Source organism: Oryzias latipes, chromosome 12, assembly GCF_002234675.1.
Source record: "Oryzias latipes chromosome 12, ASM223467v1".
Taxonomy (NCBI): domain Eukaryota; kingdom Metazoa; phylum Chordata; class Actinopteri; order Beloniformes; family Adrianichthyidae; genus Oryzias; species Oryzias latipes.
The window spans coordinates 26,965,527-26,980,655 of NC_019870.2; the positions used below are offsets into that span (position 1 = coordinate 26,965,527).

The following is a 15,129-nucleotide window of genomic DNA, read 5'->3' on the forward strand; positions in this document are numbered from 1 at the left end:
TTGAAATTACACATCAGATTTATCTAAAACTTTTTTTGTGGTCTCACCAGGTGGGATACTATAAGTGAGAAGTGAAATGAGTCTGTGGAAACTAGGAGTTTTTATTTTACAGCTCTGTCAACATATGGCGATAACGCATTTATACCAGACTTCTAATGGGTTTTATTTTTAAATTCCACATCAGATCGTGCTGAAACTTATTTTGTGGCCTCACTAGGTGGGATACTATGAGTGAGAAGTGAAATGAGTCTGTGGAAACTAGGAGTTTTCAATTTACACCATTGTCATTAGTTGGCGATAATGCTGTAATAACAGATTTCGATTAGGTTTTATTTTGAAATTCCACATCAGATCCCTCTGAAACTTATTTTGTGACCTCGCCAGGTAGAATACTGTCAGTGAGAAGTGAAATGAGTCTGTGGAAACTAGGAGTTTTTATTTTACATCTCTGTCCACATTTGGCGATAACGCATTTATACCAGACTTCTAATGGGTTTTATTTTGAAATTCCACATCAGATCCCTCTGAAACTTATTTTGTGACATCACCAGGTTGGATCCTATAAGTGAGAAGTGAAATGAGTCTGTGGAAACTGGGAGTTTTTATTTTACAGCTCTGTCAACATATGGCGATAACGCATTTATACCAGACTTCTAATGGGTTTTATTTTAAAATTCCACATCAGATCCCTATGAAACGTTTTTTATGTAATCTCCAGGTGGGTCTCCATAAGTTAGAAGTGAAATGAGTCTGTGGAAACTAGGAATTTTCAATTTACAGCTCTCTCAACATGTGCCGATAATGCGGTTATAACAGATTTCAATTGGGTTTTATTTTGAAATTCCACATCAGATCCTGCTGAAACTTATTTTGTGACCTCACCAGGTGGGATACTATAAGTGAGAAGTGAAATGACTCTGTGGAAACTAAGAGTTTTCAATTTACAGCTCTCTCAACATGTGCCGATAATGCGGTCATAACAGATTTCAATTGGGTTTTATTTTGAAATTACACATCAGAATTATCTGAAACTTTTTTTGTGAACTCACCAGGTGGGATACTATAAGTGAGAAGTGAAATGAGTCTGTGGAAACTAGGAGTTTTCAATTTACAGCTCTCTCAACATGTGGTGATAATGCTGTAATAACAGATTTCAATTGGGTTTTATTTTGAAATTCCACATCAGATCCTGCTGAAACTTTTTTTGTGACATCACCAGGTGGATATCTTTCATTGAGAAGTAAAATGAGTCTGTGGAAACTAGGAGTTTTCATTTTACAGCTCTGTCAACATGTGCCGATAATGCTGTAATAACAGATTTCAATTGGGTTTTATTTTGAAATTCCACATCAGATCGTGCTGAAACTTTTTTTGTGGCCTCACCAGGTGGGATACTATAAGTGAGAAGTGAAATGAGTCTGTGGAAACTAGGAGTTTTCAATTTACAGCTCTTTCAACATGTGGCCATAATGCTGTAATAACAGATTTCAGATGGGTTTTATTTTGAAATTACACATCAGAATTATCTGAAACTTTTTTGGGAAACTCACCAGGTGGGATACTATAAGTGAGAAGTGAAATGAGTCTGTGGAAACTGGGAGTTTTTATTTTACAGCTCTGTCAACATATGGCGATAACGCATTTATAACAGACTTCTAATGGGTTTTATTTTAAAATTCCACATCAGATCCCTATGAAACGTTTTTTATGGCATCTCCAGGTGGGTCTCCATAAGTTAGAAGTGAAATGAGTCTGTGGAAACTAGGAATTTTCAATTTACAGCTCTCTCAACATGTGCCGATAATGCGGTTATAACAGATTTCAATTGGGTTTTATTTTAAAATTCCACATCAGATCCCTCTGAAACTTCTTTTGTGACCTCACCAGGTGGGATACTATAAGTGAGAAGTGAAATGACTCTGTGGAAACTAGGAGTTTTCAATTTACAGCTCTCTCAACATGTGCCGATAATGCGGTCATAACAGATTTCAATTGGGTTTAATTTATAAATTACACATCAGAATTATCTGAAACTTTCTTTGTGAACTCACCAGGTGGGATACTATAAGTGAGAAGTGAAATGAGTCTGTGGAAACTAGGAGTTTTTATTTTACAGCTTTGTCAACATGTGGTGATAATGCTGTAATAACAGATTTCAATTGGGTTTTATTTTGAAATTCCACATCAGATCCTGCTGAAACTTTTTTTGTGGCCTCACCAGGTGGGATACTATAAGTGAGAAGTGAAATGAGTCTGTGGAAACTAGGAGTTTTCAATTTACAGCTTTGTCAACATGTAGCGATAATGCTGTAATAACAGATTTCAGATGGGTTTTATTTTTAAATTACACATCAGAATTATCTGAAACTTTTTTGGGAAACTCACCAGGTGGGATACTATAAGTGAGAAGTGAAATGAGTCTGTGGAAACTAGGAGTTTTCAATTTACACCATTGTCAACTTGTGGAAATAATGCGGTCATAACAGATTTCAATTGGGTTTTATTTTGAAATTACACATCAGATTTATCTAAAACTTTTTTTGTGGTCTCACCAGGTGGGATACTATAAGTGAGAAGTGAAATGAGTCTGTGGAAACTAGGAGTTTTCAATTTACACCATTGTCATTAGTTGGCGATAATGCTGTAATAACAGATTTCGATTAGGTTTTATTTTGAAATTCCAAATCAGATCCCTCTGAAACTTATTTTGTGACCTCGCCAGGTAGAATACTGTCAGTGAGAAGTGAAATGAGTCTGTGGAAACTAGGAGTTTTTATTTTACATCTCTGTCCACATATGGCGATAACGCATTTATACCAGACTTCTAATGGGTTTTATTTTGAAATTCCACATCAGATCCCTCTGAAACTTATTTTGTGACATCACCAGGTTGGATCCTATAAGTGAGAAGTGAAATGAGTCTGTGGAAACTGGGAGTTTTTATTTTACAGCTCTGTCAACATATGGCGATAACGCATTTATACCAGACTTCTAATGGGTTTTATTTTAAAATTCCACATCAGATCCCTATGAAACGTTTTTTATGTAATCTCCAGGTGGGTCTCCATAAGTTAGAAGTGAAATGAGTCTGTGGAAACTAGGAATTTTCAATTTACAGCTCTCTCAACATGTGCCGATAATGCGGTTATAACAGATTTCAATTGGGTTTTATTTTAAAATTCCACATCAGATCCCTCTGAAACTTTTTTTGTGACCTCACCAGGTGGGATTCTATAAGTGAGAAGTGAAATGACTCTGTGGAAACTAGGAGTTTTCAATTTACAGCTCTCTCAACATGTGCCGATAATGCGGTCATAACAGATTTCAATTGGGTTTTATTTTGAAATTACACATCAGAATTATCTGAAACTTTTTTTGTGAACTCACCAGGTGGGATACTATAAGTGAGAAGTGAAATGAGTCTGTGGAAACTAGGAGTTTTCAATTTACAGCTCTCTCAACATGTGGTGATAATGCTGTAATAACAGATTTCAATTGGGTTTTATTTTGAAATTCCACATCAGATCCTGCTGAAACTTTTTTTGTGACATCACCAGGTGGGATACTATAAGTGAGAAGTGAAATGAGTCTGTGGAAACTAGGAGTTTTCATTTTACAGCTCTGTCAACATGTGCCGATAATGCTGTAATAACAGATTTCAATTGGGTTTTATTTTGAAATTCCACATCAGATCGTGCTGAAACTTTTTTTGTGGCCTCACCAGGTGGGATACTATAAGTGAGAAGTGAAATGAGTCTGTGGAAACTAGGAGTTTTCAATTTACAGCTCTTTCAACATGTGGCCATAATGCTGTAATAACAGATTTCAGATGGGTTTTATTTTGAAATTACACATCAGAATTATCTGAAACTTTTTTGGGAAACTCACCAGGTGGGATACTATAAGTGAGAAGTGAAATGAGTCTGTGGAAACTGGGAGTTTTTATTTTACAGCTCTGTCAACATATGGCGATAACGCATTTATACCAGACTTCTAATGGGTTTTATTTTAAAATTCCACATCAGATCCCTATGAAACGTTTTTTATGGCATCTCCAGGTGGGTCTCCATAAGTTAGAAGTGAAATGAGTCTGTGGAAACTAGGAATTTTCAATTTACAGCTCTCTCAACATGTGCCGATAATGCGGTTATAACAGATTTCAATTGGGTTTTATTTTAAAATTCCACATCAGATCCATCTGAAACTTCTTTTGTGACCTCACCAGGTGGGATACTATAAGTGAGAAGTGAAATGAGTCTGTGGAAACTAGGAGTTTTCAATTTACAGCTCTCTCAACATGTGCCGATAATGCGGTCATAACAGATTTCAATTGGGTTTAATTTATAAATTACACATCAGAATTATCTGAAACTTTCTTTGTGAACTCACCAGGTGGGATACTATAAGTGAGAAGTGAAATGAGTCTGTGGAAACTAGGAGTTTTTATTTTACAGCTTTGTCAACATGTGGTGATAATGCTGTAATAACAGATTTCAATTGGGTTTTATTTTGAAATTCCACATCAGATCCTGCTGAAACTTTTTTTGTGACATCACCAGGTGGATATCTATCATTGAGAAGTAAAATGAGTCTGTGGAAACTAGGAGTTTTTATTTTACAGCTCTGTCAACATGTGCCGATAATGCTGTTATAACAGATTTCAATTGGGTTTTATTTTAAAATTCCACATCAGATCGTGCTGAAACTTTTTTTGTGGCCTCACCAGGTGGGATACTATAAGTGAGAAGTGAAATGAGTCTGTGGAAACTAGGAGTTTTCAATTTACAGCTTTGTCAACATGTGCCGATAATGCTGTAATAACAGATTTCAGATGGGTTTTATTTTGAAATTACACATCAGAATTATTTGAAACTTTTTTGGGAAACTCACCAGGTGGGATACTATAAGTGAGAAGTGAAATGAGTCTGTGGAAAATAGGAGTTTTCATTTTACAGCTCTGTCAACATATGGCGATAACGCATTTATACCAGACTTCTAATGGGTTTTATTTTGAATTTCCACATCAGATCCCTCTGAAACTTATTTTGTGGCCTCACTAGGTGGGATACTATGAGTGAGAAGTGAAATAGATCTGTGGAAACTAGGAGTTTTCAATTTACACCATTGTCATTAGTTGGCGATAATGCTGTAATAACAGATTTCAATTGGGTTTTATTTTGAAATTCCACATCAGATCCTGCTGAAACTTATTTTGTGACCTCACCAGGTGGGATACTATAAGTGAGAAGTGAAATGAGTCTGTGGAAACTAGAAGTTTTCAATTTACAGCTCTGTCCACATATGGCGATAACGCATTTATACCAGACTTCTAATGGGTTTTACTTTGAAATTCCACATCAGATCCCTATGAAACTTTTTTTATGGCATCTCCAGGTGGGTTTCTATAAGTTAGAAGTGAAATGAGTCTGTGGAAACTAGGAGTTTTCAATTTACACTATTGTCATTAGTTGGCGATAATGCTGTAATAACAGATTTCAATTGGGTTTTATTTTGAAATTCCACATCAGATCCTGCTGAAACTTATTTTGTGACCTCACCAGGTGGGATACTATGAGTGAGAAGTGAAATGGATCTGTGGAAACTAGGAGTTTTCAATTTACACCATTGTCATTAGTTGGCGATAATGCTGTAATAACAGATTTCAATTGGGTTTTATTTTGAAATTCCACATCAGATCCTGCTGAAACTTATTTTGTGACCTCACCAGGTGGGATACTATAAGTGAGAAGTAAAATGAGTCTGTGGAAACTAGGAGTTTTTTTCCTAAACATAAGTCAACATTACAGTAAATCCTCTTCAACATATGGTTTTAATTTCGTCTCTAATTGATAATTCACCTGAAACATATACTAAAATATACACATATAAATATATAGTTACATACAGGGAGGGGGGCTTATGTGTAAATATATACATATGAGTATAATGACAGTTTTTACTTTTTGCATTTAATCGAATGAAGGCTTTCTTGCAGTTACCGCAATGTATGTAAAAAAGCGGCACACCGTTTTCGAGAGAGGGCTCACTTGACAGCCGTTCGACGAGAGAGGGCTGGCTTGACACCAGTACATGGAAACATGATTATCAAGCAGAACTCTTTAAAATAATAAACCTGATCTCTCCACATTCTTCGTGTCTACCATCATTGATGCACACATCGCTCCATGCAGCGATCAGACCAGAACTTTAGCTGATAGCTCCGCCCATACGCGACCGCGGTATCAGGCTTTAAAGAACACAATTTCTAAGAGGCGGGGCGGGGCGCTGCACACCCCCAACAATAGGTGACAGTGGCCATTGGGCGTCTCTACCTGGTGCCTTCACGGAGCTTCAGTACATAAGACTCCAACAGCCGCACAGCCTAACGTAGTCCACTATTATATATTCATGAGATATTCATGGCAAAACTGATCCCGCAGAGTTTTTTTTTTTTGCTGCCCGCTCCCGCCCGCAGTACAATTCAAACCGCCCAATCCCGCGAGATTTGCGTTGGGTCCCGCGGGACCCGGCGGGACCCAATCCCAATGCAGCCCTCTAGTTCCAAGTACAAAGGGTTTAATACTCAAACAAAAGCGGACCAGCACAGAGGAAGGCAGAGACATGTATACAAACTGGACTGACGAGACAACGGCGAAAACCATAAGAGGAGATTGGGACTAGGGAAGTAAAAGTCAACACTACGACATGCAGGAAACCTTTAAATTAAAACAGGAAGCAGAACTAATGCAATAAAAAAAAACTAATCCTGACACTCCCACAGTCCAGGAGCATGCTTCATTTATTACTCTAAACTGTCTTTAGGTGTGTGTGTGGCCTGGAACTTCCTGGTCTGGGAGGAAACCAGAGTTCCTGGAGAAAACCCACACATGCACAGGGAGAAAATGCAAACTCCACACAGCAGGGACCTGGCCAGGATTCCACCCAGGGCCTTCTGTCTGAGAGTCACGAGTGCCAACCACTGCACCACCATGCAGCCCACCAATCAATCACTAAAAGAAATATCCTCACAAACTCTGACCCCACATGTCACCCCAGTCAGCATTAATAAAGGGAACGCTTTGATGAATGTTTGCGGCAAAGTGTTCTCATGGAGAACAGCAGAACGCATTTCTGCACATTTATGAGGCAACACCTCAAGTTCACACAGCAAGTTTTAAGCAAAATGCAAAAGCTTTAGCACAACGAAAGCAGCCAAGGTCAGATTAAAAATGGGAAATTCTGCTTCAGCCAGAGGTCCAAAGTTTTCATTAGACTGATGTTTGTGGAGTCCAGAGCAGGTGCAGAGAAAACCAGGCAGCCTTTTCACCTCCTCAGTCGCAGAGGCAGATGCTCAGGGAGACCAAGGGTTTGGGCTGCATGGAGGCCAACACCAGGTTCAATCAAAACACAAGGAAAGCAGTGAGACGGCAGCATTTTAAACACCTTTGAGGGATTTGTTGAGCAGCCTGACCCAATTAGCATGAGTGGGTCACGTGAACACTTGGGTCGTCATTAAAAGGAAAACACTCAAAGAACACAAATAAGAAGGAGGATGTGGGGGCCTCTTCACCCTCTTGAACGTCTTTTGTCATTTCCAGAGCTTTGCCCACTTTTCCCTCTGAACAGACTGTAAAAGAAAGAGTAGTTCCCAATTTTCTGATGTTTCACAGAAGTCCAGGTTTGTGTAGAAATATTTTCATTAGATCAAACAGGAAACGGGACTAGAGCAGATTATCCTCATCATTTTAAATTGTTAATGTGGAGGGTTAGGGTTAACACACGTGTGTGTGTGTTTGTGTTGCGTTGCGTTGTGTGATTCCGCCTTTCCTTTTGGGAACTCAGGCTTTGGTCAAATGAAGGATTGATTATGTTAATTCAGCAGAACTGAGTCCTCCAGCTCAGGTGTGATCCACATGCAGAAGAAAAGCCTCGTGATCCTCATCAGCGGGTCAGAAGAGTTATGGTTCTGTGGGTTTTTGACCTTGGACCCTCATCAGGTGTTGTCCTCTGAACCATAGCTAAACGACCCGCTGGCTGCAAAGACAGACACTGGTTCCTCTATCTTCATCCTGGTTGATCTTCTCTGCAGCCTTCACCAAATCCTCTGGCCGTCTGCTCTCTGTTACTTTGTCATTTGGTTTGCATGGAGAGCACAGTGCTGTGATCGCTTCTCGTTGGTCTTCAGATCAGCTAAGGTGCTGCTGGTTACAGTCTGGCTGGCAGTGAGAACGAAACAATATCTGCCATCTTGTGGTCATTTGAGGAACTGCAGCATCTGAAGCCTCTTAGTTTTGGGTGAAGTTCAGAAACAGAAGGATGACGAATCTGACATATTTAGCAGAACAAGCTCTGATCATCATGCCTGTCTCATGTCAGGCTTTGTGTTTGTGGAGTCTTCTGGCTAACATCAGAGATTGCCTGTACAGTGTTTGTGTGAGTGTGTCGATCATAGACTGTAAATGAGAACTGGACCGAGTGAGTGTGACGTCACCCATAGAAAATGACAGGCTCCAACCAAACGAATTCAGCGGACGTCTCATAATACGGACATTGCCGTGTTGGAACCGGAAATCCTCAGTAAGCAGTGATTGGTCCGAGTTGGTCCGGGTCATCGCTTCTCTGATAACCACTCTCGCCAATCAGGAGTGGGCTTGTTGGAAGTCCACACCCCTACTACTTGAAAGCAGGCTAGACAAAATCTGTCACACCTTTTGAATGTTCTAAGTGAGAACACATTCTGTTAATGGTCAGTTCATAGCTTGCACTACAGAAAAAATATGAACAAATGAGGATTATTATTAAAAAATGTATCAGAGCCACAATGGTTCTTCTGACCAATAGAATAACGGAGTATGAGCTGTTTATTTCTCAATAGACGTCTATGGGATTTGAGCTTTTTGTAGCCAGAGGTTACTCCCCTTTTGGAACTCAAAGGAGGAGGGGGTCACTCAGTCCAGTTCTCCTATACAGTCAACAGTGTTGATGGTACCAACGGAACGATGGGGTGTGTCCGGAAACATCCTCCGAGAGCTCCAAACGTGGACAATTGTCTCCTGGACTCCAGCATTTCAGACTCTGATGCTTCACAGGTCTGTCGGTCTGCGTGTTCTGGTACAAAAGGAAGAAATCCTGGTTTCCGTCTTACGGCACGGGTCTTCTTGCTGGATAACGACCCAAAACAGAGGCAGCTGAAAACACTGAAAAGAACAAAATAGACCGGTCCTCAACCCTGTAGAAGCTGTGTGGACGGAGCTGAAACGTCTATGATTTGATCCATGTCGAGCACAGGCCTCCACGACGGAGACAGACGCTCTGAACAAACATCCAGCGGGAGCACCATCCGCTTTAGAATGACTAGTAATTCTGTTAAACAACTCCAAAGCAATGACTGACTTCCTCTGGCTTTTTTCCCCACAGATTTTATTTATTACATTCATCAGTTTAAAACTTTAGAGACCATTTAGGGTTCTTCCATTGAGCCTGTTTACATGCCCGCTAAAGTCAGATAACTGGGAGTCGACGAACAATAATCAGCTGAAAATCAGAAATGACTTCGTTGGAAAGTTCCAGTCTGTTTGTTTTAATGTTTGTTTGGCAGATCACTGTAAAAGTCGCGAGTTTCAAACCGTTTCTGAGCTCAATGAACTGAACAATCTAAATGATCTGCAGCAGCGTGTCAACGCATCGCTGCTCCGCCAAGACCTTACAGCGGTTGCCATGGATACGCCACATCGCCAGTTCCCTGCGTTCGGTTTACACATGGGCCGATGTGAAACCGATAGAATCGAAGACTCGTGGACGCGCGCCGGACACGAGAACTCAACGTGTTACTCTGGAAAAAAAAAAAAGACACCGGATTATCTGACGACTGTAGAAATCCAATGAGGATCAGACATTTGCTGTTGGTACAAACAGGATCGAGAACTTCTTCGGGTAGTAGATGGATCCAGGAATGCAGTTTAGAAATAAAACTTTCCAACTTCAGAGTCCGGAGAAGTCTGCGTCACACAAGAGGTACGTTTTTAATAGGAGGAGCTCAAACCGGGTTCTTGTTGCTCCTCATGTTCCTGGTCTGAGTCTGTGTGGAGCGGCGCCGCCTCAGAGCGCGTCTCTGGACTTCAGAGCGTCTCGCACCATGGTGCTGTACACAGACCTGTACACCCTTAACACGTCGAGAGCCGAAGGCCGAAGCTTGGGGTCCTCTCTCTTGCACTCATCGTGGACCTGAAAGAGGTGGAAGTGGACCAGGTCTCCTCCTCGTACCGCCCCCATGATGAAGCGGGTCACGTCCGGAACCTTCCAGATGTCGGTCTTCTCGTCATACCCGGGCATGAGCTCATCGGAAAACGTTTTCCCGGTGTTCCTGAAGGGCCACAGCTGCTCTGGAGCCACAAAGTCTCCAGTGAGCTCGTGGTGTCCGCACTTCACCAGCAGGCCTCCGCCCACCTCCACCCTGGGCAGCGCGTCCAGGTCGTTGACCACCAGCCGGAAGTCGCTGGTCAGCAGAAACTGAGAGAGAGTCTTCTCCAGGCTGTTGGAGTCGCACATGACTCGCCGGCCCGCGGGGCTGTTATGGAGGAAGTGCAGGATGGACACGTAGTCCAGCGCCAGCCTCAGACGGATCTGCCACGTGTCGTGGAACCGGAACTGCTCCTGAGCAAAAACCCCCTCCAGGTTCAGCAGGGAGCCGTGAGGGTGGTACTCCGTCACGAAGGTGTGGTCCTCCGCACAAAAGCCCACCAGCTGCACCACTGCTGTGTCCTGCAGGGCCTGGAGCATGCTCAGTCCATGCAGGAAGTCTTCCAGGTAATCCTGAGAGGCCAGTCTGCACAGCGCCACCTTGTGGCCACTCCACTCTGCTAGATACACCTGAGGAGAGACGAGCACATTCAGGGGAGAACGATTCGGAAACCAACTTCCAGGAAAAAGGGAAAGATCCTGCTGCAAATCTGACACTATTGTTTTTTAACGTTAAATATGACGTAATTTACTTCCTGAATTAAAACCTAACCAATATATGCAGTTTATAAAGACTATTTATAAATCCAGTACTGATGGTTTACTAAAAATATTTTTCTTCGTATGAAAAATCGTTCAAACGCAATGCATTGTGGGCTATATTTGCCAATTTAGTTCGGACTGAGGCACACTGGTGTTTCGCAGAGACTTCTGGGAAATTTCTAGGTATATAGTGCACCAAGTAGGAAATCTGAGACAGACTTTGCCTCTTAAATATAAAGTGAACGTTTTTTCGTGATGCACGAAAGCTGGTCAGAAAAGGAAACATCAAAGAAACGTTCAAACTAAGAATTTTTTAAACTGAAACAAAAAAGAGATTTATATGGAAAAGACTGATTGTGACATTAGCATTGACTGTATATGAGAACTGGAATGAGTGAGTGGAAAATGGTTTCCTTCTGGTTCCAACCAGAAGAGGTCAATTCAGACCACATTGTTTAACGATACGGACGCCGCCACGTTGGAGCCGGACGATGTCGGTAAGCAGTCTAGTCTGAGTCAACATTTCTATGGCAACCACTCCATCCAATCAGGAGTGAGTTTGTCGGAAGGCCACACCCCTACCAATTGAAAGTAGCCTAAATGAAATCGGTCAATCAAACGTTTCGAATAATGAAGATGAGACGGCCTACTTTTAGTGAGTGATCTGATTGGTCAATGTATTATTTAGCTGGTCAGTTTATCAGATCCAGGACGGTTCTTCTGACCAATAGAATGACAGATTAACAGATGTTTACTCCTCTATAGAAGTCTGTGGGATTTTGGCTTCTTGGAACCCGCAGGTACTTCCTGTTTGGAATGCCAGGAGGAAGGGCCACTCAGTCCAGATCTCACATACAGTCAGGGGTCATCTGTAAAAATGTTTATTTCCTTTTGTTTTGCAGAAAGGACAAAAAAACCTGATGTTTCTGAGTCGTTACAGATGTTTCACCTGTGATCTCACCTTCTTCACGGCTCCTTGGCCGATCAGCTTCAGCTGCCGGACGTCTGCACGCACCTGGGCACACTGCAGCCAGGCTGCGCAGCTCTTCATGCTGGAGATTTTAAAGTGTCCTGGTCTGCAGGCGGTCTGAGGGTAACCGGCCTGCTCGGCCGCGCCCTGCAGGGAGTCCACATACAGGTAAATCACCCCAGTGCTGACGAGCAAGGCAGCAAGGCAGGTCATGAGTCCAGCCAGACTAAGGGAGGTTCTGCTGCGCTGGCCCGACAGACGGCCCGGCATCCTCTGCAGACACAAAAACAAAAGTAAGTGGAAACCAGAGAACGGAGGCTTAATTCTGACCAATGATTGGCTGCTGTCATCTATTACTCTACTCTTGGAAGGGATTACTGCTCAGCAGACTCTGCTCTCTTACTGAGGTTCTTGTGAACACGTGCACGTGATGTCTCTCTGCAGATGTGATGGCAACACGTGGAAGCTCCGCCCCCTCGGGGCTGCAGCTCCCAGCAGAAGAGGTCACTGCTTTAGAGGAACAACAGCAGTCAGCAGACAGAAAGATTAGGTCCGGCATTCGTAGTGGTCCAACACGAACACATCAGAACCACCAGAACCAGCCTCAACCTGCTGACTCAAACACCCACAAGAATGCTGAGGGTTTCTATCAGAACCATTGAGAGCTGTTCTGCGGGTGAAGCGGACCGTGCAGCTGATCCAGGACCAGATGTGACCTGCAGAAGCAGACTGCATCATTCTACCGCAGTGGCGGTCGGCAGCGAGTCTGCGTCTGCGCAGATGACAGAGGGGTGGATGGATGGATGGATGGATGGCTCCCTGCGGCTCCGCGGAACGACACGCGCTTTCACCGCACAACATCGACGGACATAAATACGCCGTCGCCAGGTAACGCAGTGACGTCACTCACCGCCATGTCAACAGTCTCCTCCCGCTCTTCTCCTCTTCAGTGTGCTCGCACTCCCGATCCAACGTGAGTTTTTCTCCTGGGTCTCTCATGATCCGGAAAGCTCCACGTACGCGCGTGTTTCTGGCATATCTGCCCCCCTCGGCGCGCGCGCTCACGAGCAGCTTCTTTTCTGCTATGGCGCTGGACGCGCGCGGGTTTCTTCGAGGCTGCAGCGCCCCCTGCTGGGCTGGTGGTAGAAGAAAGGCTTCATCCAATGAGCGATATAACTCATTGGCTTCATCCACCTGCACCACCCGGACCAGGGGCAGCCTGTGCCCTGCTTTTAGTCTGAAGGCAGAACATCAGGAACCTCTGGGACATCAAAGAACCTCAGTGTCCACGAGAAATGATAACGTTTACAACAGTTGTGGCAAAGGTGTAAAATCAACAAATGAGAGTCGGAACAGACGGAACAGAAAACATAGCAATGCTAAAGGGTCAATAAGAGAATTCACAGTAGGCCAAGTAAATGCATAATATAAGATAAAAAGGGGATATAACCTATAGACATGACAAGAAGCAGTTACAAATTAGGGATTATCCATAAACTGTAAATGACACATGAAATTTATAGCAGTTTTCTTTTCCATGATGGTAACAAATGAAAAAAGATGGTTTGGTATTAAGGAAACATTTGTGTATGTCCACAAAAACGGCCACTCCACGGTTTGTTCCGGTAGAAACAACATAAAACACGAGTGGAGAAACCATCAAATATGATGAAGAGCTTCGGCGTTTCCTCAGATGGACTGTGACTGTTGTTCATGCAGGAGCTCAAAAAGCTCCACAGATGGTGTTCTCCTCGTTTGCTCTCTTGTGATACAGAGACGGTTTGATTTGACTAAGAACATGAAGAATTTGTTTTTTCCTGCTCTTTGCTGAAACATTGTGATGAAGCTGCGATCCTTCAGTTCATCTCTGCGTTTCCTGGACAACGGCTGCAGTTGTGAGGACGTCTCCTCTATAAAACACGTTTCACCTCCAGAGCAGATGTGGTTTATTCAGCTGTTGTGTAAAGACTGCATGTCATGTGAGGTTTCTCAACCACATTTCTGACTTCTCATCTCAGAGGAGTTGGGAGAGTTAAAATGGTCATGCGAGGTCAGCGATTTGGTTATCAGCTTCCTCGCACACCAACATTGCTAGATAAAGAGGAAGCAGGTGACTTACGCTGCTGTGAGCTGATTGGTTTAGAGGGAACCTTTGGTGATGAAGCAATGACTCAACCAGAAAAACCCAGATGACAATGTGAAAAAAGTATACATTTTTATATCCCTTTCACATGTGTAGATATTTTACAAAACCTTCTCTTTTGCCTGTAGATTTGATTTTCTGTGTTGCTGCCAAATAAACACAAGTCTCTTTATTGTTTTTTCCCTTTTGAGTCGCTATGTTCTTAACCCCCTTGACACCTATTGATGCATATTTCTGCTCCAAAATTACCTTAGTTTAGCATCTACTTGAAAGCATAAACATGTGGTAAAACATCTGGAAAAAAATTCAGGGTTAGGGGCTTAAGCGAAGAGGACATTTCTCTTGCAGAACTGGGACCTCTTTGAAGTCAGTTTTCAAATCCATCTATTCTTTATTTTAACACTATTGCTACTTTTTTTTTGTTTTTCGGTGAAAGAAACGAGTAACGAAACATTCCCCAAAACATAGTAACAGTTCATTTCAGTGTGAATTTTGATTTTTGACAAATCACACTGTAACATTTATGAGAATTAAACTTCACATTCCCAATTTATAGATAAAGAGGTGCATTGTGGACATAGGCTGATTTATTTATTTACTTTACTCATTTAAAATGTCTGAAAATGTCATGGTCTACAATGAAACAAAGATATATGAAAATACAAAATTTTAACATTTTCCTGGATCATATACATTTTCAAAACAGTTGTCATGAATCATTCCAGATTAGAGTCCTTTATCCAATCCAATTATTCAGAACTCGTGCTTTAAATTAAATTTGGATTTAAACATTGAAATCGGTCATGCTTACTAAAGACTACATTTTTAGGTTGTTTTTCTGGTTACAAAAAAAAGCAGAAAATAAGAGGAAAACTGTCAACAAACAGCAAATAAGATGAAAACTGTCAGTTAACTAAATTTCCACAGAAAGTTTCAGACGTTTTGCATGTGAGTGGGTTCCGATCCGACTGAGTGTATTGTATTTTTTTTATTTATTACAGATAATCGAACCATT

The 15,129-nt window shown here is 42.0% G+C and overlaps 1 protein-coding gene across 4 annotated transcripts; it reads right to left on the bottom strand.

The window, feature by feature from the left end:
- Positions 1 to 6,559: 6,559 nt before the first annotated feature.
- On the bottom strand, positions 6,560 to 14,734 carry pomk (protein-O-mannose kinase). Of its 4 annotated transcripts, XM_004085070.4 has the most exons (4): positions 12,882 to 14,718; positions 12,375 to 12,478; positions 11,963 to 12,244; positions 6,560 to 10,869 (listed from the first exon to the last, which is right to left on the bottom strand). In XM_004085070.4, exons 3-4 carry the CDS (start codon positions 12,239 to 12,241, stop codon positions 10,099 to 10,101), a joined length of 1,050 nt encoding a protein of 349 aa, XP_004085118.1. In that variant the 5' UTR covers positions 12,242 to 12,244; positions 12,375 to 12,478; positions 12,882 to 14,718; the 3' UTR covers positions 6,560 to 10,098. The 4 variants fall into 4 exon arrangements, with proteins under 4 accessions (XP_004085118.1, XP_020556123.1, XP_023816656.1 ...); XM_020700464.2 differs by having other exon boundaries at positions 12,375 to 14,734; XM_023960888.1 differs by having other exon boundaries at positions 11,963 to 12,481; positions 12,882 to 14,723.
- Between the last annotated feature and the right edge of the window lie 395 nt (positions 14,735 to 15,129).

Bases quoted from the DNA above. Each gene is read 5' to 3' on its own strand.
- pomk (XM_020700464.2), bottom strand. From the start codon at position 12,530: ATGCCGGACCTAATCTTTCTGTCTGCTGACTGCTGTTGTTCCTCTAAA. The intron at 12,245-12,374 runs GTAAGAGAGCAG...TTGTGTCTGCAG, and splicing joins ACGTGTTCACAAGAACCTCA to AGGATGCCGGGCCGTCTGTC. The intron at 10,870-11,962 runs GTGAGATCACAG...GTCTCTCCTCAG, and splicing joins GCCAAGGAGCCGTGAAGAAG to GTGTATCTAGCAGAGTGGAG.